The sequence below is a fragment of the Pleurodeles waltl genome, chromosome 10 (assembly GCF_031143425.1).
Source record: "Pleurodeles waltl isolate 20211129_DDA chromosome 10, aPleWal1.hap1.20221129, whole genome shotgun sequence".
Taxonomy (NCBI): domain Eukaryota; kingdom Metazoa; phylum Chordata; class Amphibia; order Caudata; family Salamandridae; genus Pleurodeles; species Pleurodeles waltl.
In genome coordinates this window covers 569,039,847-569,060,779 of record NC_090449.1, presented here as the reverse complement: position 1 = coordinate 569,060,779, position 20,933 = coordinate 569,039,847, and the positions used below count along the sequence as shown (strand labels likewise).

At 42.8% G+C, this 20,933-nt stretch overlaps 1 protein-coding gene across 12 annotated transcripts in view; it reads left to right on the top strand.

Annotated features, from left to right (window-relative positions):
* SEC22C (SEC22 homolog C, vesicle trafficking protein) overlaps window positions 1-20,933 on the top strand; it is a 219,751-nt gene that overhangs the window by 38,899 nt on the left and 159,919 nt on the right. For 3 of the 12 annotated variants that reach the window (XM_069211005.1, XM_069210997.1, XM_069211003.1), the window contains one exon: window positions 11,626-11,837. In XM_069211005.1, coding sequence (XP_069067106.1) covers window positions 11,647-11,837 — 191 coding nt within the window. In that variant the 5' untranslated portion in view covers window positions 11,626-11,646. Of the gene's footprint in view, window positions 1-2,527; window positions 2,708-6,587; window positions 6,750-8,463; window positions 8,598-11,625; window positions 11,838-20,933 lie in introns of all 12 variants that reach the window. The other 9 variants (XM_069211002.1, XM_069211000.1, XM_069210999.1 and 6 more) reach the window with 9 other exon arrangements.

The window sequence follows — 20,933 nt, the reverse complement described above, 5'->3', positions numbered from 1 at the left end:
CTCAACTCTGCACCATGCAGGGCTGGTGGGAGGGGCCGCAAGACCTGACCTGCCACCAGGCCCGTCTGCCTACCTCCTATAACCACCCAACCCCACGGCACATATGACGTGCTTCTTTAGTTGGTGGAAATGTGATCATATTCCTGTGCATCAACAATGCATCTCCAAAATCGTCTGGAAGCGTGCTCGGGGGAGGGAGGCCTTTTAGTAAGCTGCCCAACCTGGAAAAATTTGGGACGACCTTGCATACAATAAAGTTTATTGGGTGTGGCCAAACAGGCGGGGCTTCTAGGGCATTTTACATGCTTGCTGTGTCACTACATAAGATATTGCACTCAAAAAGAGCAATAATGTAAACACCTCAATCAAGGATTTCAGATAACTTTTCAAAGTGAAACTGTTTGGAAAACACAGTTGCTTTGTCTTGACCATGTGCAGGACGTGAGGATGATTTGTACTTTACAGAATTAAGTGCTTCTTTGTTTGGTGGAGATTCGATCATATTCCTGTGCATAAAGAATGCATCTCCAAAATCGTTCTGAAACATGCTCGGGGGGGCATTGGGGGGGCTTTAGTAAGCTGGCCAGCACTCTGATGGGGACCGCAGAAGAAGACGCAAAGTCTCCGGGGTCCGGGAAGGCTCTGCATGACAGCAGGCAAGAAAACAGATCAAACCTCCACTCTCAACAAGTGGGTGCTGTTTTCACCACAAGTAGGTAACATATATATTACCAGGTGTGGGGTGGTGGTAAGTTTGCATGTTTTTAGCAAATTTGAACTGATTCTCACGTTGGAACATTTGCATGTTTGTGTGAAATGCTGTTTGTGAGTCTGTAACTTAGAGGCTCATTACTACATTGTCAGTCCCACCACGGGACTACCAATGCCGCGGGGAGGACGCCACCGTTATGCCGGCGGCATCCCCCCAGTCGTACTACAGTCTTCCTGCCGGGCTGACTGGCGGGAACATTATATTATGAGATTCCCGCCAGTCAGCCCAGCGGGAACACTGCTTCGACCAATACCGTAGCACACCAGCACCCTCGGAATGCAAACTGCCTGCAGAGCGGACAGTGCTCATTCCAATAGTGCTGGGCATGGGGGGGTGCTGCACTGCACATGCAATGGGCATGGACAGTGCAGGGGCCCATCTGTGGCCCCCGGCACAGACTTTCCGCTAGCCTCTCCGTGATGTGGTGACCGCCATTGAAAGGCTGGCAGAAAGTTGAGTTGTTATCAGCTTGGCGGCACTGAGATCAGTGTCGCCGTGGCTGAGCACAACTCCTACCGCCATCTACCCATCTGGAACCACGTTCCTGGCGATGATGGCGGTCCCCTGACGGATCAGTCCGCCAGGGTTGTCATGTCATAATTTTTTAATAGATATATCTAACTCACTTTGGGGAATAGGTACCAACAAAATTGATAAATTAATAGAGACTGCCAGTTGTCAGTGTCTCAGGAGGAGTTTGTGCAGTGTTCAGAGGCAGGCTGGCTGGAAGTCGTAGTGCCAGTTGTGGGGGGAGTTTCTAATGAACTGGTGGAATCCACAGTGCTTGAGGGAACAGATGGAGTGGTCGATGGTTGACAAATGGACACAGTCTGTCTGTCTTTGGCATACTTTGAACATTTTGCAGGTGATGCAAAACTGGTAGAGGGCTATTCAGAGATTTCCTCTGAAATGTTTTCTTTAATGATAAGTGCAATACCATCTGTTCTATTTTGAGAAAGGTAAACTCAGAACATGCAGTTGATATTTACATTTATCCTTTGTCTCAGTTAATTCTGTTACATTTGTAATTATATATTTAAAAAAAAATCTTTTAAAAAGCACGCAAACATCGATCTATACAGTGCAATGAAACATATAGGCCTATGTGTTGTATTAATGCATATACATTAGTAGTGTGTAGCACACACCTGGTTCCTCTACATCTGAGTGAGTTAACTTTAGTTGTTGAGCAGTTCCCTCTCGAGTGGCAAGGCTCTCCTGTCTGCGCTTTGATAACAGGTCACAAATTCGACATTTGAGTTTCTGAAATTGTTTTTGGAGTTCTTCAGCGCTTCTGGAGTGTGTAGACATAGCATTGACTTTATCAGTAATTTGTTGCCCTAATTTTAAGCACTGGTCTTGGACACCAAATCCCTCTTCTTGTACCACCTTCTCTGTAAGCACCTGCAATTCTAACAGCATTGAATTTATATTTTCTGATCCTCTGAGGACCCATGTTTGAAAGTAGAATTGATGAATGTCTATTTCTATTCGTACTTCAGTTCTGTATGTCCTTTCCTGTTGAAGCGGTGTTTCTGAGCATGCACGTTTTTTATCGATATTTTTTTTCTCCTGGCCAGTAAAATTACATGCAGAAAAAAACGTGTTAAAATTGGGAATCTCAAGGACACAGAACCTATGTGTAATCGAGTGATTTTACCTGTCCGAAAGGTGATTTTACCGCGCAGTAACATTAAATCCGGGTGTGATTTTACTGCACCCAGTTTACCATGTCTGCTGTTTTATCATTTGCAGTTCACTTTGCTTCAAGATTTGCATACATTTAGACCACAATAGTTCACCTACGAATAATCTGGGGTTGTACCTAGGAAGAATGCCGTGCAGCAGCTCTTCTCCATAATTATTGGATGGGTGCGTTTTTTACGTGGTTCGAGGAGAAAAATCAAGTCTATGGAAAAGAACGTATGGAGACAGGTAAAAGGACTGAGTGGTGCAGACTACAAGAATGTGCAACTTGAGAAGAATTATTATTCCAGAATAAGCTTTGCTCCAAAATAAGCTTTGTAAATAGCATTTCACATAGATATGATTGGGTTACTTAGAGTTTTTTTCATTTTGAAAATATCAATACATTATCAAGAACTCTGGTAGAACATTTGCTAAAAATGGTCACCTGTTCCTTGATGTATTTCTAATCTTAGTATACCATAGAGTAACACCTCAGACAATTAAAGTAGTATTTCTTGCAATATATTTTTCATTATCCCTCCTTTTACCACATTTTGTGGTCTTTGCCTGATGTTGGGGCAGAGTCTTGCAGCTCTGACCCTCGCTACGAGTGACCTGTGATCGGATGTGATAATTGTGCCACTGATAAAATCCTACTCAAAGGTGTTCGCAATTAATCCAGCGTGGTAAATATTTACAAATACGAGTTTTGGGGGAATAACATGCAGCTTTAGGTGCTGAACGCACCAAAAGCCGCATGTCTCAGTAATTAGAGGGCATTTTCCTTCCTTTAAATCCCAGCATGTTTGCCCTGCGATTAAAAACTGCAAAACTCATAGTTTTAATATCTGCAGTAACAGAAGGTACCACATATGTTGGGAATTTTCGGCCCACTTGTAATGACGGCCTTTAACTTATATTTGTAAATACAACAAAGTAAGTTGTGAAACCAGAGCCTCGCTGATACCAGGCTTAGAGCCACTCAATTAATTGCCCTTCTCATTTTAGCTGCCTCCAATGCAAATATTACAAATTTGTCAGTACAAAAAAGTAAATGCATTCAGCACCCACTATACCATATTTTATGCACTCTGCAGTGTCTTCTTCTGAGTTTTTGGCTTTCATCACTTGGGTAATGTTGGAGGACCTAGTAAAAACGCTTTGGACACTGACATTAATGTCGGAAGAAATAGATATGATACACGTCATGCTCAATATTTTTACACCAAAACAAACTGTTGCTAAAAACCAGCAATTGATGAGTTTGGGGAACATGGCGGTCGGCGAGGATGTGGGTCGCTGAGCGTGCGAGCGAAGGGTCCTGTCCAGAGGGTGTGGGAAGGAGAGTGAGGTGCTTGGATGTGCCAGCTTACCTGGGGCACAGAGAAGAGTGCAGCTAGCTCCAGAGTTACTGCGGTTCGGACCCGCGCAGTCCTGGAGCTTAGGAGGAGCCGTTTGGCTGTTGCGTGCTTCCCTCTCTGAGGAGGTCGAAGCAGCGGCAGCATCAGAGTCAGCACAAGCAGGGTGCTAACCCTGAAGGAAGTTGCAGTGGATGAATCGTCTGTGGCTGGGGCGAGAGGATGAGGTTTTTCTGGCTAAGCTTCGCGGGCACAGGAGGAGGAGATAGTAGGCTTGGCTGGAAGTAGGAGGAGGCGTGGAGAGAAAAGTCCCTGGGGGAAAAAAGTCGTTTGTGGCACCGGGGCGGAGAACAGAACTAAAGGTAAGAGTGGGGACTGCAGGGGGGTGCTTGGAGAGTCTGAAGAAGAGACTCTGGTGGAGAGGACATAAGTGGGATCTCAAAGGAGGAAGGGTGCAAGTTGGGGAAAAGTAATTTGGGAATAAAGTTGAGTAAGAAAGGGAAAGCAAAGTCCTCTGTAGTTGGGAGGCCAAACATCACCCCACGTTAAGGTCCTATTTTAAAATCCTCCCCTCAGTGGGGTTAGGTAATTCCTGCAGTCCCATGGAGGAGGGGGGTGGAGAGGAAATAGAGTCTCTTGCCAATACAGTGTTGGATAAGGAGGAGACCGAGGTACAAGAGGTAGGGACAGCAGTGGTGGATAAGGGCGAAAAAACTAAAGGAAAGTTCCCAGCCCGAGGATAAATATGGAGGGACCCCCCCCCCCTCTGCAGAGAGCCCCCCAAGCAGGGCTGAGGTACAGAAAGATAACAATACACTAGGTCAATTGCAGATTTTGATGATGAAGGAAGCGGCGGATACTCAAAAGAGCTCTCCTATAGAAGCGATGATAGTAAAGTTATCGGAGGAGATTAAAAAAGGGGTTCTCGGTGTCCAAAGCAAATCAAGCCAGTATAAGAGAGGCCTGCGAAATATTGGAAAAAAATTGGATTTGTTGGCTAAAAGAACACAGTGGAAGTTCTGAAAGGAGACGTAGTGCCAATTAAGCAGGACTTGTGGCAATTGAAAGTTAACGAACAAGAACTACAGGTTCAACGGCTAGAGAATGCGGCAATGAGGAAGAACCTGAGAATTTCAAATATACCAGAGGGGCTGGAAGATGATATTAAGTCATACATAGCCTCACTTATCAAGAGTGCACTGCAGTTGGAGAAGACGGATATGGACATTGCTGCAGATATTCAGAGGATTCATAGGGACCCCTTTAGGAGGGATCTGGGTGAAAAAAAAGCCACATAAGATTTTGGTAAACTTCCAGACCTATGCGCTTAAGGAGAAGATTTTGTTAAATGCATTAAAGCAAAAAACTTTAAGGGGGAAGGATTTCTCTTTTGAAGTTAAGTCAGATCTTGCCAGAAGTACTCTTAACAAACAGTGGGAACTAGGAAAGCATCTTGAGGACTTCAGGAAAATAGGTGCTACAGTGCATCTCAAATTTCCACCCTTCTTGCGTGTGATGTATAACAACAAGATGTATAATGTGAGAGATCAAAAAACAGCGGATGAACTATTAGGAATGGAATATCCTAGATGAGGAGGTCAGGTTCACTTTCTCACAATCCTCTGGCCAGGTCTCCCGGAGGCACTCTTAAATCCAGGCACATCATCCAGCCCATAAGGAGACAGGGACGGGTTCCCCTTAGGTGAGGTGTGGGGGGCCATAGAACGGGCTGGAGGGGGGAGCACATGGTGGGGAGCATCAGGGAGAAACGGGAAAAAAATCTCATTCACCTCAGGCATATTAAATGGCAATACTACTTGGAAAAAGGAGAAGAAAATGGGTACTGACGATATGAACCAGGGAGGGGATAGCAGTTTGTTGCCAGTTATAACATGAAACGTGAACGGGTTGAGAATTAGTGGAAGAAGAAACCAAATTTTGCAATACTTGAGGGATACTCCAGCGCAAATTATCATTTTTCAGGAGACACATTTGACAGGTAGGGAATGTTTAAAATTGTTTACTGCTCAAAAGTGGGTCCAACATTTGGTGTGCACTGAAAATGACTAATATTCGGGGGTGGCCATAATAATTAGGCAGCAGATTAATGCAGTACTGTTGAAAGCAGTTTCAGATAATACAGCACATTAGTCTATTGCCAAACTTCAGGTATATGACACAGTACTAATAGTGGTTGGGTTCTATGGACCAAACTCCGATGATTTAGAACCGATGAGGAAGATGGTTTCTCACCTTTTGGATTTTTCAAATCCGGTCATTATGGCAGGGGATTCAATGTGTTGACGGACAATAATCTAGATAGATCATCGAGTGTGAGGTCTATAATCATGCCAAAATCTCAGTGTTTCCTATAGACAAAAATGAGAGAATTTGGTTTGTGTGAAATTTGAGGAGTAAGAGCAGGAGACCAACAAGTTTTCTCATTTATGAATAAGAAATACAGCCACGCTTCTAGGATTGACTTTTTTTTGATAGATGAAGGACTAGCTGAGGATAAATTAGAATGTGGCTGCACATTTATTGTACCATTCGGCGGTGGTTTTAACAATTAAACTTGCCACGAAAAGGTAGATAAATAGGTGGACACTAGATCGATGTTTGTTGCTGGAGAACGATGTTGTGACAGAATTGTTTTATGAGACAGAAGAGTTTTTCAAATTTAATATTCGGTCCGCCTTAATAAGTGTGGTGTGGGATGCGTTTAAGGCTTTTATAAGAGGTAAAATAACAAGCTTTGGTATTGTCAGGAACAGGAAGAATAAGCTGGGAATGAGTACATTGGAAGCAGAATTGGCTGAGTGCGATTGTTTGGAAAAGGATGGGGTGGAATCTTTGGACAAGTTGGAAGGCACGAGAAGACGCTTGAAAACGCAATTGGAGGAGCTACTACAGATGAAGATAAAAAAAAGGTGGGATGCTAGCAAATTAGCCCATTTTGAATACGGAGAAAATGCAGGGAAATTGTTAGCATGGAAAGGTAAGACAGATGTGACCAAAAACAATTTTAGAGAGATTTCGGATCGAGATGGTGTGAGATGGACAAATAGTAATGATGTATGGAAGGCTTTCCAACTGTTCTTTTCAGAGCTATACAAAGATGATATACTGGTAACGTCAGAAGGGGTAAGAAGTTGGGCAGGTGCAGCTATACTTCCCAAAATCCAGCCATAGAGAAGGATTCTATGAATAAATAAATTACTGTGGAAAGATTAGGTCTGCGCTTAGGGATAGGCAAGGGAGGAAAAGCAGCAGACCCAGATGATATCCTGATAGAATTGTATAAAGTATTGGGGGAAGAAATTGTGCCAGTTATGTTAGTTTTGTTTGATGAGTTTTATGACAAGGGGGGAGAGACTTCCCGAATCTTGGAATGATGCGGTAATAACTTTGGTTTTGAAGCCAGGCAAAAATCCGTCTAGATGTGAGTCCAATAGACCGATTTCACTATTGAACGCAGATTATAAGATCTTTGCTAAGGTGTTGGCTGAGAGGTTGAATGGGTTGGTAGATGGTCTTTTTCATAAGGATCAGAAGGGCTTCATAAAGGGTAGGCACCTTCATGAGCTAACATCCAGCTTAACAGGGGCTATTGATTTGGCAACAAAGTTTAGCCTCCCTTTAGCAGTTGTAACATTGGATGCCTCAAAGGCTTTTGATAGAGTGAATTGGGTTTATTTAATTACTATCTTAAACGAGTACAGATTTGGGGACAAATTGTGTCAGATGATGGGCCAAATCTATTTGAACCCCTCAGCTAGGGTACTGGTAAATCGGAATTTGACTTCTGCTTTTAAACTAACTTGGGGTATGAGACAGGGTTGTCTGCTCTCTCCGATACTGTATAATTTATACATTGAACGTTTAGCTATAAGAATAAGGCAGGACCAAACGATTTTACACTTTTCGTATGGTGGATGGGAGTAAAAGGTCTGTCTATATGCTGGTGATTTGTTTCTGGGTACGCCGGTCCTGCGTACACCATTGCCGGCAGTTTTGGATATAGTTGAGGAGTTTGGAAGAGTGTCTGGTTATCAGGATAAAGCTGAGAAGACAGAAATAATGGTGTGGAATCAGAGGACGGAGAGCCCGCTATTAAAAACCGAAATGAGATACATAGGCAAGACATCGACCGGAATTCAGTTGTTAACCTTAAAAAAGTGCGTACAGATTGTTGCAATTTGATGAAAGGCTGGATGTATTTACCTCTGTCAATTTTGGTTAGAGTGAATTTGGTAAAGATGGTAATCCTGCCCAAGGTCAATTGTTTATTTATTTCAATCCTGTTGCAATTTGATAAAGCGCTGGTAGCTAAGATTCAACAGGACATTAACTAATTTATATGGGCACAGAAGGGAGCAAGAATTTCATGGAAGAAGCTACGCAGAAGAAGGGAGAAAGGGGGATTAGCATTGCCTGATTTGCAGCTATACGGTTGGATCTTCCATCTTAAAAACGCTAGGATGCTTTTTTCCTCCTGTACGAGGTGTGGGTGTAGCGTGTTGCGAACAGAACGGAAACAAGCCATTAAATAAAAGGGTTTTAGTTTAACTTTATTTTTCTTCTGTATTGTTTCCTTTATACATTCAGTTTTCCCTTTTTCGACAATTGTTTTCTTCTTTTCAGGTGGGACTTCCGGGGTCTACTCTCTGGTGTCTCCACAGTGAAGATTCAGCATCTTCAAGTTGGCCAAGGAAGGGGATCCCCAAAAAGGAAAAGAACGATAAGTCAGATTTCTTCGGACTAGTGGCCTAGATTAGGTAGGGGGAGGTGCAGATAGGTGCAGGGGATGTCGGTGTAACCGCCACCGGTACACTCTGTCACCCAAATTGTGGTGTTCTCAGTGACTTCTAACGGCGAAAAGTTATCCCAGAGAGGGAGAAGACAGAAAAGAAAAAAACAAACAATAAAACAATAATAAGTATCCCACAGTAGGAGGACTGTTACTTTCACAGTCCTCCTAGCGTCTTAGTATAGTGGGTTATTGGGAATTGGGGCCTGGCCCAAAGGGAAGAGAGAAAAATAAAAGAGAATGGATAGCAGAATGGAAAGAAGAGGGAGAAAAAGGAGCAAAGAAACAACTTCCTCCCAAAGTTAATATGAAGAATGTGGTACAGGCTTTAACTCCTCACTGGGATACCCACATATCCTTATTATAAAAGAAAAGAATAAGAAAACGAATATATATATCCCTATGGGTATTTCTGTGGGCTTTCCAGTCTTGCCCAGCTCCCTCCCTGTCAAATGGTAGGTGACCCGTTTAACCCCTCCCGCTCCCTCCTCCCTCCTGAGGACTGCCCGGTAGTGTTTATGGAGGCAGGAACGTATCTGCCTTAGCCACCCCTCTCATGGGACGTGGCGGTTGAGGAGTTCTCCAGGGGTCTCGGGGTCCTGCGACGTCCGAGGTTCATCCTTAGCACCTTCTCCGCACGTCTTCGCTGCTGCCTCCGGTGTCTTCGTCTGCTCCGGCGTCTCTGTCTCCTCCTCCCCTTGCGCCTGCGTCGGTGGTCCTCCTTTTGTTTCGGAGGAAACCCGGATATCCGGGTTCCCTCCCTCTTCCGGGTCTTTCCGAGTGGTGCCCCCAGGGCACCCTTCCATCGACCCGCTGTGGCTGTGAGTAGCCGGGCGGCTCTCCGTCCGGCTACGCCTCCCCTGACACCATAGATGTGGGATGCATGTGTAAGGCTATGCTAGTGGAAGTGAAGGGGGGTTCGAATAATTTCCTGTTTAAATTCGGGGATCCTATATTTTAAAAAAAAATTGAACTAAAGGTGTTGAAAGATGCAGCAAAACTATAGTATATTGTCAGGTGCATGTGCAAGGTGAAATACTATAGTTACTGGGCACCTATTTTGGATTCACCAGGCACTCCAGAATGCCTTAAGGAGATGTTGGCCACTCCAATTAAGAATGCAGGGTTTAAAAGCTGGGGTGATTTAGTCAAGGAAGGCAGTTTACTGGGTACAGACAGGTGGGGATTTGTCAAGATTAAAATTCCTCCAATTGAAAGGGTGGGCACAGAAGGGGTGTAGGAGTCTTGGCTCAAAGTATCAGATAGAGGAAAAGATAATGGAAGACCCCGCCTCCCAAAAAATTGTAGTGGCCACCTGGTATTGGGAGATGGTTGATGTAGTGGACGGTGAATTTAAGTTAGCCAACTATTCAATGCTTAGGGCATATTTGTCACCTTGTAAGCTGTCAAAATTGGAGAAGGGAGGGGTGGCAAAATGTGGAAAGTGCGGAATGGAAAAGGCTACGGATGCCCACATGTTCATGGAATGTCTGGAAATACAACCTTTTTGGGAGGCAGTGAGGATAATGATCTCAAATGTTTTGGGAGTTGAGATTAAGATTACCCTTCTTTAAGTTATCTTTGGTAGATTGGACCATACAGGAAATTTTAAAAGTGACTCACAGAAATTGCTGTTTTATGCCATATTGTTAGCTAGGTGAGAAATCTGTAGGAAATGGGTAGGCAAAGTACCCCCTACTTATGTAGAGTGGCTGGACCGACTGGCATTCGCGTTAAGAATGGACACTGCAATGGGGATCATTAAGGCAAAGACATTTTGGTTACCGTTTAAAGCTTGGATGGGGAAACGCATGGTGACGATATAAGAATTTATCCTATGATTACTCTCCTTCTATGTCTCTCGAAGCTGTTTAATCCAGTTTGGTATATTAACCCCCCTGTGTGGGGTATGATGACAGGGAGGAAGGCCCTCCCAGTTAAGGCAGCAGGTTGTTCACAAAGAGTGAGGAAAGACCTGGAGCCTAGGGTGAATGAGGACAAAAAAAACTATTGTTCTTCTATTATCAGTAGTTTGGTTTTTGCGCTGTTTTTAAATACACATTCAATGACTTTCAAGACACTCATCGGACACCTTTTTCCAGCAGTGGGCCACTCTGATGTATAAAGAGTAAAGAAATAGTCTTGTGGTCCAATTACAAAATTACACATATGCTCTTTTGGAAGTGATTAACCAATGAGAAGCCGCACGTGCAGTTCTGAAAATGTTTGAGAAATAAAAGTTGGAATCGCTCTCTTGTGGCATCTGACTTGTCTAAGTTTGGCTCTGAGCAGAAACATATTGGCAAGTCAATTATAGTTTCTTCTTCAATGTCACTGAAATACATATATTTATTTTATTCACAGTTTTGTAGCCTTCATGATGATTTTCTTCACAATTAAGATTCCCCTTAGAGGTTCACGCTGTGATTTAGCACATCAGCAATAACAGTCACTAAAATTAAGTAGATTAGATTAGTTATGAAAGTGATTTTTTTTTAATCATTCATTAGCATTTTTTTCAGGTAATGTGCAAAATATAATAGTAACCCATGGTACATAATAGGCTTTGTTCAGAACGTGTACACAGTTATGGTCCATTCCTCCCAAGACACATTATCCAGTGCTTAGGACAGTCTCTGTTTCGGAATAATAATGGAATACACTGAGTTGATAGCTTACTACAAAGGCATGTGTACAACCTGTTCAATTTGCCTATTGCAGATCTGACCAGAGGCTCACAACCTAAAACCATTCCAAGGTAGAAACATTGATTTGCTTTTACTGGAGTAACAGATTCACCTACTGTTTAGAAATGGACAAAGTTATTTTAGTGCTTTGACAAATCACAGATGTTACTGCTATGTAGAAGTTGTTTCACAGTGTGATGTCCATAGTGGCCATGTTAGTATTGTGCCTCTATTTTGTTCCATGCCAACAAAAGATACATATCACATTAACAGAATGTAACTGTTCTTGTATTCCTTATTATTTTATAGAGTTTGTCTTCATGACTTCTCATGTGGACAATGTCCATGATCCTCTTTGCCTGTGTCGTACGGGTAAGGGATGGACTTCCACTTTCAGCTTCCACGGATTTCCACCAGAACAGGGACTTTGCAGAGTGCAAAAGAAGGCTGAAAGCTCTATCGTTATCTCTAGCTAGGGGACCTGATCGCGGCACCGCAGAAGGATGTCATCTCAGTATACAGTAAGGAAATGCTTCGTAATTTTTTTCTAACTTTTATTTTGAAGATATAATTAAAGTGCAATATGTATTGTAAATGACGTTGCACATTAACAAATTGTCAAAAGATGTGGACTTCACAAGATGTTGTTTAGATAATCCAGAAACTAATAAAATCTATTGTGGTTGCTTAGAGTGCGTCATTGATAACCACTGTGCCATATGCCAAAAACCACCTGTCAAGGAATTAGCATATTCGCACAAATTTATCTATACAGGTCATGTTTTTATGGGTTCGAAAATGAAAGTTGTGTGTTTAAGATAATCTTTGTTGGTGTTACGTGTTTTTACGTGTTATGAAACATTACAACTCGTAGATCACATCACACTTTTATTGTTATGACCCAGAACAGCATACATAAACGCAACAACAAACAGAAGGAAAACATTGTGTCCTGGCAGAAAAAATGTATTATTGCAATTTCAATTTTTAATTATACTTTGCTATCAGGGGTGTGGAATTCATATTGCCGATGCCTGGTACACGCGGGTTTGAAATCAAGGACAACACGTGTTTATATTTATTTTGTCCACCAGGCAGGAAGGCCCAACCCACTGCAGTACCATACCCTCTTGCTGCTAGTTTAAAGTGTGGATCGGTGATCTATGAAAGAGAATTGCCTGTAAATAAGGCAAGCTGTGTATCCATATGTACAAGGTGTTCACACTTGTATTTATGTTTCATTCTTACAGAATAATTCACTATTAAGGCGAGTGTCTAAAGAAATAAGGCAACCTGTGACCTCGGTTTGCATCGCTGATGATGGCTCCAGTATAAAAACTTTTACAAGTTTGCCAAATGTAACATTTTGAAACTACGTAAAATACTTCCACATGATATGCACTTGAATACAGGAGCCTGAAAACAAGATTGGTAATTGCATTCATAATAAAATGTTCACAAACGAATACAACTTGAAAGCTTTGCTAAACTATTGTGCCACTAGATATCATTTGTCGCAGGCATAATTTAGTCAAATGTATTCGATGCATGCCACCTAATTGAAATCACAGTTTTATAGAAGTAGCAGTGAAACCTGTACTCCTAGCAAACTTTCGTGATATACATTTCTTATAAGTATTTATGCATAAATATATTTGTTCATGTAAAAATCTGCTTGGCGATTGCAAATTCACTTTGTGTGCACGCCTTTGCCCACACCATGAAAAACATAATTTTGCTCCTGCCTTTGCCAGGAGCAAATTTCCAAGCTTTTCCAATGTGGAAAGAGATTGGAGAATAGTTGATAAATAACCTTCAACAAGCATCTGGGTGTGCGTAGACTAATAGGGTATTCCAACCCTAGAACTACCACTTACTGCCTACTTCCAGGCCCTCTGTGGCCCCGATTACATGTTGCATGCTACTGGCAGGGTGGGAACTTCACACCTGTAAAAACCGGTACTAGTGCAGTAATACCCCATAAGCATCATGCGACATAAGCTGCTGAGGAGTGAAGGGGAGGAGGGAGAGTAGAGTAGTGAGTGAGGGAGGGAGGGCAAGGAAGACTATAATCTGGCAGTGGGATCATTACATGCTTCCCATGTGCCTTGGCGTCGAGTGTTGGGTGGAGGCAGAAAGCCCAGAGAGATTTTACTAGCTGGTAAAAACTGGTCTGTTGTTCTTGCACCAGGTAAATTTGGATGTGGGAACAATGGCCCTCTCATGATTGGGCAGAATTCCATACAGGAACTCCGTTTCCCTCATTTCACCTTCTGGACCTATATAGATTTCGAAAAGGTGGCAAAATCAGAAAAATCTTGTAATAAAACTAGGATATAACATGAGCCTTGGCTTAATCATACAAGCTGTTATCAGAGGTTTTATGTCATTAGAATGCTGCCAAAATGTCTCACCTATTTGCATGCCACCGAAAGGGACAAGTGAATCTTTTTACAGGATAAGTAGATCTCTGAACAATCCTTTCCCGTGGACAGTAGATACTGTCTAAAGTTACACACCCCATGTGCTAGTTACTTCAATTTTTCTACGTGTCTTAAATTAATTTTAAAACGTAAGTAAACGTTAAGGTGTACAATAACCTGCAAATCGATATGTAGCTTAGCAGTGTAAGACAGTGGAACGAAGCAGTTCTGGCACCTTGAGAATGGTTAATTACATTATTAACATTTACAGTCAACACTAACATTATAACATTCATTGTTGTATAGTGATACAGCGTAAAATTGATGCTATTAACTCCACACCAATAAACAGCATAGGTATGTGGATGGAAAGGACAGATGTGGGACCACACAAACAAACACTAATGTTTTTAGGTATGTCGACCCTTTTAGATGAAAGAATTGCATTGTCGTAGACATATTCCCTTGATCAGTGCCCCTGCCCATTTAATACCAATGGAGTGAATATAATTCATGCTGTAATCCTTCAATCCAAACACAAATACACACTTATTTAACATTTTCCTGTTTTCTTATTAGACTCAGCAAATTTCTCTTTTTTCAGAATGAAACGTGAAGTCCCTTCTGAAAGCATGGGTTATTTTCTCCCATCTGTAAGATTATGAAATCTAGTATTGAGTCTATTCCAAAACTGTGGAGCGTTATCATTTCATCCTATACTGTCATTCTAGGCATACTTCTCCACATACATTCAGTTGGTCAAATCTGGTGGAATGCTGGTCCCAGTCATGTTTACTTGGCCTAAAAAGAACAAATTCAAATATAAATAGAATCTATCAAAGCCAAACTATGCTTTAATACGAAAGTATGCTGTAGAAAATAAGACACTTCCTTTAGAAAGGGTAGTTCCCACAAAGAATGATTACTCAGAATGATTACTCACTTTGTAGTTTTCCAACAAAAGTATTTTGGTATTTGCAGTGCTGCGGGAAGAATATACATCACGAACAGCACGCTCACTAAATATGGCAAACATTAAAACTCTAACTGCACTTTCAATAAATATTACACAGATGCTGAAAATTAAAATATGTAGTTGCAGTTTGCATCAATATGCGTAGAAACTAATTCTGAGCACTACAAACATACTATGTAGCAGCTATTCAATTATTATTACTTACTTTTCCTCAAACTATACCGAACATAAAAGCTTAGCATATGGTTGGTCCCAATCCATGTATTTATTTTTCTTGTCTACAAAGTGGACACTAACATTACATTTACAATGTGCACTGTCTTATTCTCAATAGCACTAGTCCACTCCTATCCAGTTTTGGAGGGGAATGCACTGCACTCTCACATCAATACATTTACTCAGGCTTCTTGCACGGTACCATCTTCTTCATCATAGGACTGAACTAGTATCACTGGCAGACCAACACTGACTGTCCTTCAACACTTGCTTTGTTTCCATGATTTGCTGTATCGCCTATTGGGCGATATCAGTCAGGAACACTGTTTGTGATTTAAAGACTGGCAATACTGTGGCTTCCTGTGTTGAGTTCCTCCCGTGTAGTAATGATCATTTCTGTCACAAAGTGCAAAGACGAAAAGATCAGAACACCAGCCAGCTCAAGGTATACTCCTAAGAATCGGAACAAAATACCTTTTAGGTTTGGGCCTTGGCACCTGTACATGAGAAAGGAGCTCAAAGCACTACCAGAAGCACCTCCTCTGCAACTAGTGAGGAACTTCTTTCTGCTCCCCCACTTCTGCACCCAGCATCAGGAAACGTTATCCCCCCACTTCAGCATACGAGACCACTTTGTTACCTGCCCTGTACCAATACTAAACAGCGCAACAAAAGGTATTGAACTTGATCAAGGTATTTGGTGTTTTGTCCTTGAGGGAGAGAATGAGTTGTGTGTTATCAGCACAGGAGAGGGCGTTAATGTCCTGAGAGCTGATGATGCTGGCTGGAGGGATCATGTCTGCGTTGATGAGGGTTGCGCTCAGAGAATTCTTGTGGAACTCCGCAGAACAGGTTGTGGGGGTCTGAGGTGTATAGTGCTGGGCTGACTGATTAGGTTCTTCCCGCCAAGAAGGAGCAGATCCATTGGAGTGTTCCCCTTGCATTCTGATGTTCTGTAGGCATTGGATGCTCTTGTGATTTGCAAAAACTCTGAGCTTGAGACCAAACATATGTGTTGAAATGTACAAAGCATACTTTGCGAGTGAGAAATGTTTCTTCTTAGGAAGCACACTGCATCACAAAGGACTGTGATAGTGTAGTGAAGAATACCCTTTTGAGGGGGTTGAATGCCTGAATAAATCTCAGTAACTGGAAGTTACTTGGGCTTCATGCCAGCCCATTATTTTTTTTCCCACTATATAATTCTAGACATAGACAAGCCATATGCAAATCAGCCGTAGTCCTACTTCAAGTTCCTTCCAAACTGACAAGACTGATTTACGGTTGGCTAGACTCTGTGTAAGTTGGCATAGTGGACAAAAAGAAGATGCACTCTAATGCAGCCTGAGCGTTTGCCAGTGGCTGACAATTCATATTCCTACCTTCACCTCTGCCTTTGTTGTGATGCAAATTATCAATGGTTTATAACTAGTATTGTCGTTGAAAACCATTAAACTGTTACTGAACCCTGAAACGAGAGTTGAGGGATAGTACATTTGCAAAGTGCCAATTGTTGCTAAGGAACAGCGACTGGCTTGTGAATAATGTCTTGTCGTTATTTGGAAAGCAGGCAGGCTTCCCCCAATTCAGTTTATTGAATGCTAACATTTCATTTTTTAGTATGTTTTTTAATGGAACATTGTTGACACTATGAATAAACATAGTTATCTTAGTAGCGAGCCATGTTCCTCTTTGGTGTGAAGCCCATGTCCCCGACCCCTCACAGTACATGTTCCTCAACTAGGCCCAGGGTCACTTGCCCATGTTAGTGAGTGACGGGGTTACAGTCAGACTTCTCATGTTTCTTCCCTCATGTGTTTATTGGTCTCTGGTTCAGTTTGTGGCACAAAATATTTGGTGTAGTGCTCTGAATCTTTTGAAGGCATTTGACTTCTTTGTATCTTTTATTCATACATGCTGACATCAGTTGCTCTGTCCCTGAATAGGTATCTTCTCAGTCTTTCATTTACCATAATATCCTGTACCATGGCCTACTAGAAGTTCACTGTGGAGTTTTGGGGGCGGGGTTTCTCTTTTCATAATCACACGAGTACCGTTTTCTCTGTCCCTTTCAGCCCTTCACACCTTTCTGGTTTATGCTGCAGAATGTTCTCCCAAATTTTAGATCGAAACAGAAAGGCTTCTGTTTCTTTTATTGCCACCAGGACTTTATTCTAATAAATAGAAAGGACCGAGCAGGTCCATTAAATGTGCTTATGGTGACGTTTACACTACACCTGAAGACACACCAGCAGGTGCCGTAAATGCCCCTTTATATTCTGTGTAGTCGGAGTGTTGTTAAATTCCAGTCTGTAAATATTTTATTGAAGGATTTCTTATGTAGGACCAAATTTGTTAAATGTGGTTGTGTCTCTTCCAAGGTTTTCCCTTTGCTTAAAACATATTGTCATATATCATCTTCTGCCATTTTTTCGGTAAGAGAGTGCAACGTTCATTAGCATGGGGCCCTCCGTGAGGGGTGCAGAGCCTGGACAAAGTAGTGTATGTAGCTTGCTAGTTTGTAGCATATGTGGGTTATAACCTATTTCTTCCAAATTATGGCCAAGCAACCAGTATGCCAGCCATTGTAGCCGACTGGCTATACAATAGGCTTTTACATCAAGAGCTCCCATACCACCCTCATCAGACGGCAACTATAATTTAGCCAGGCTGACCTCTCGCCCACCCACACTCCATATCAGGTCTATTAGTATTGCATTAAACGTAGTGAAGATGCGCAGCGGGATCAAGATTGGTAAGTTTACAAAATAAGTAAGCGAGGTAGGAGGACCATCTTGGCAAAAGCTAGTCGGCCCGCTATAGACAGAGGCAGAGTCTTCCAGAAGTTTACTTGTGCCCTTATGACAGCTATCGCACGGCCTAGATTGCCATCTAAGAGATCTTCTGGGTCGCTGTATATATGCACCCATAGATACCAAAATGATTGCATAGCTAATTGTTTCTGGAATGGTCCGAATGTAATCTGGGGTGTATCCAGGTGACCGCTAAAGGAAAAAGCATAAGACTTATTGGTATTTATCCATAGGCCTGACAGGTCCCCAAATGTAGTCATAAGCTGGGCTGCCTGCTCAAGGAAGGAATGCATATCCCTAAAGTAAAGGATTATATCATCTGCATATAGAGATATCATATAGAGCAATCTGTCAACTCGTATACCCCACGTCTCCGCATGCTGACGAAAGCAGTGGGCCAGTGGCGCCACTGCCAAAACAAATAATAAAGGGGATAGGGGACAGCCTTGTCTGGTGCCACGTGATATCGGATATGAAGCAGAGAAACAAGCCCCAGTCTTAGCTCTCGCCGTAGGGCACAAATAAAGTAGTCTAACCCAGTGGATATAACTGGGGGTATACCATACGCTGTAAGAGCTGCCAACATAAAATCCCAGCTAAGGGAGTCAGAAGCCTGTTTAATATCTAGGGAAAGGCAGCCAGCGTAAGGTTGGAGAGTATGAGAAGCAGCCATAACCTTAAATAGCCTACGAATGTTTAAGGGAGTGTTTCTACAAGGCACAAAGCCACAGTGGTCAGAGTGTAACAGTTGTGGAAGCAGAGGGAGCAAACAGCCAGCCAGTGTCTTGCTAAGGATCTTGTACTCAGTATTTAGAAGGGAAAGGGGTCTATATGAGGACATCTCTGTGGGGTCCCTACCAGGTTCAGAAGAGAGTTCACCAATGCTTCCCAAGTAGAATGAGGGAGTGTCCCAGTTTCTAGCCAATCCGTATATAGAGTGAGGAGATGGGTGGGGGGTAGGAACAACGAGGAGTATGTGGCTTAAAACACTGCTGGCAAACCGTCTTTGGCGGGTGTTTTATTACGGGCTAAGTCTTTTATAATATTACATATCTCATTTGTCGTTATAGGAGCTGCTAAGGATTCCCGTTCTGAGAGTGCGACTTATGGCAGCATAAGTCGGGCCATATAGCAGCCCGCTGCTTTTGGGTCTGTGATAGCGGGTGCTGTATAAAGTTGTGTGTAATAGTCTTGGAATGCTTGGTTAATTTCTGACTGAGTATATACTGGCCCGAATGTTGGAGTGTTTATGCTGAGAATTGGGGTGGAGAATTGTATAGGTTTAATCAGTCAAGCCAGAAGAGTGCGTAACGGTCTGCCTCTGAGTGTATTTTAGTTAGATATGCCCTCTGATCAATATCCCATAGTCTTTCTAGTAATTCAGCATATTCAATACGTGTATTCTGGAGTTGAGCGGCCTCTTCTGGGTGGTGTGCAGCTCTGGGTTCTAATAGGCCCAGCTGATTCCCGACTTGGGTCAGGGTGCGCAGGATTTCCCCTCTGGCTCCCACCAATGTTTTAATTGAAACACCCCATATTACTGCCTTGAAGGCTTCCCACTCTATATGTGAGGAGGAAGCTGTAAAGCAAAGTATGTGGTGATGGTAGGTGCAAGTGTATTGCGGTAGGCCGTATCTTCTAGTAGTGTGGGCTGTAATCACCATGTAGGGATCGGGGTTTTGGATATGTCCCCACCATAGTGATATATCCAGTGGGTTATGATCGGAGACTGTCTTGCCTAAATATGTGGCATGCAATATTTGGGTTTGAAGAGTAGAGGTGCATAGAAATCGGTCAAGTCAGGAGTGTAATACTTGTGGATGGGAGTAAAAGGAATATTCTCTCATGCCCGCATTACGACAATGCCAGACGTCCACCAGCCGGCATCCCTCCACCCAACAGCGTAATGCTTTTGCCTGCTTGATCGAGTTTGCGGTCGGTAATGGAGGGTTAGAGCAATCTAAGTCTGTCTCCACCACCGTGTTGCAATCGCCGCCCAGAATCCATGGGAGATGTGCTCACTCAGCAAGTACCTTGGAGTTATGGGCAAAAGACACATCCTGGTCTGAATTAGGGGCAAATACACATCCCAGCACTATTGGCATGTCATCCAGGCAACCTCTTAAGAGTACATAACGGCCTTGCGTATCTATTTTGGATTCCTGATGTGAGTAAAGGGCACCCGCCCGCACCCATATTGCTACCCCCCTCTATATGTAGAGAATGATGCACCATATAATTGACCTCTCCATTTAGCAGAGAGCTTTTGTGCTTCATGTAATGTGAGGTGCGTTTCTTAAAGATAAGTAACGTCTGTGTAACTGCGCTAGCACACAATGGAGTTTTTGTACTGATCCCAGGCCATGGATGTTCCAGGTAACTATATTATAAGTAGTAGGAGTAGAGATTATCCGCTTGAGAAATATTATATATGTGGCGAAAACAATGATAAGAACGGTGTCCCCTATAAGTTAACACGAGCATCGGACTTACAATGCACTTGTAACTTTCCCAATACTCGGTCCAGTGAGCAACGGCAGTTCGACCAAACTGTTAAGAAAAACATAAGTAATTGAACAAAGCACAACTTGGCCACTCACCTGTGGGGGCGCAACCATTGGGGACTTGTCTGTGGGTTGTTGAGCATGCGGTCCGTACAAAGTACTAATCAGGTGTACGGGCCCAGACTATATACATGACACATCTGTAACACTTTGAAATGATATTCCTATAACACATCTAAAGGTTACCAACTGGTCCCCTATACTGGTGGCTAGCGGAAACAAACCACAAAGTATGTCTAATAGTGGAGAGAATACAGTTACCTCCCCCCCAGTACTTGCGGTTATTAGTTGAGTATTACAGGTTGCGTGCCGTTTGCGCCGTTATTGACTGGAACAGAGCAATGCTGCCATCAGTGTCTGAGTCCACTGCACGACCACTAGGGCAGCGTGGCTGTGTCTTTAGAGCCGCTGCTGATACCAGGGCTGCATTTTGGCTCGCCCTGGCCTGGTATATCATCAGCGCAGTCCACAGTACATTGTCAGAGACTGCTCCGCTTTGATGGCGGCGGGGCTGTATGCGAGAATTCGCTGGGGGCCCATCTGAGCATCCATTTTCTGTGAGTCTGTTAGTGTTTGGTTCATCCATAAATGTACAGCTTCAGTGTGTCAAAAAAGTGAGATTGAT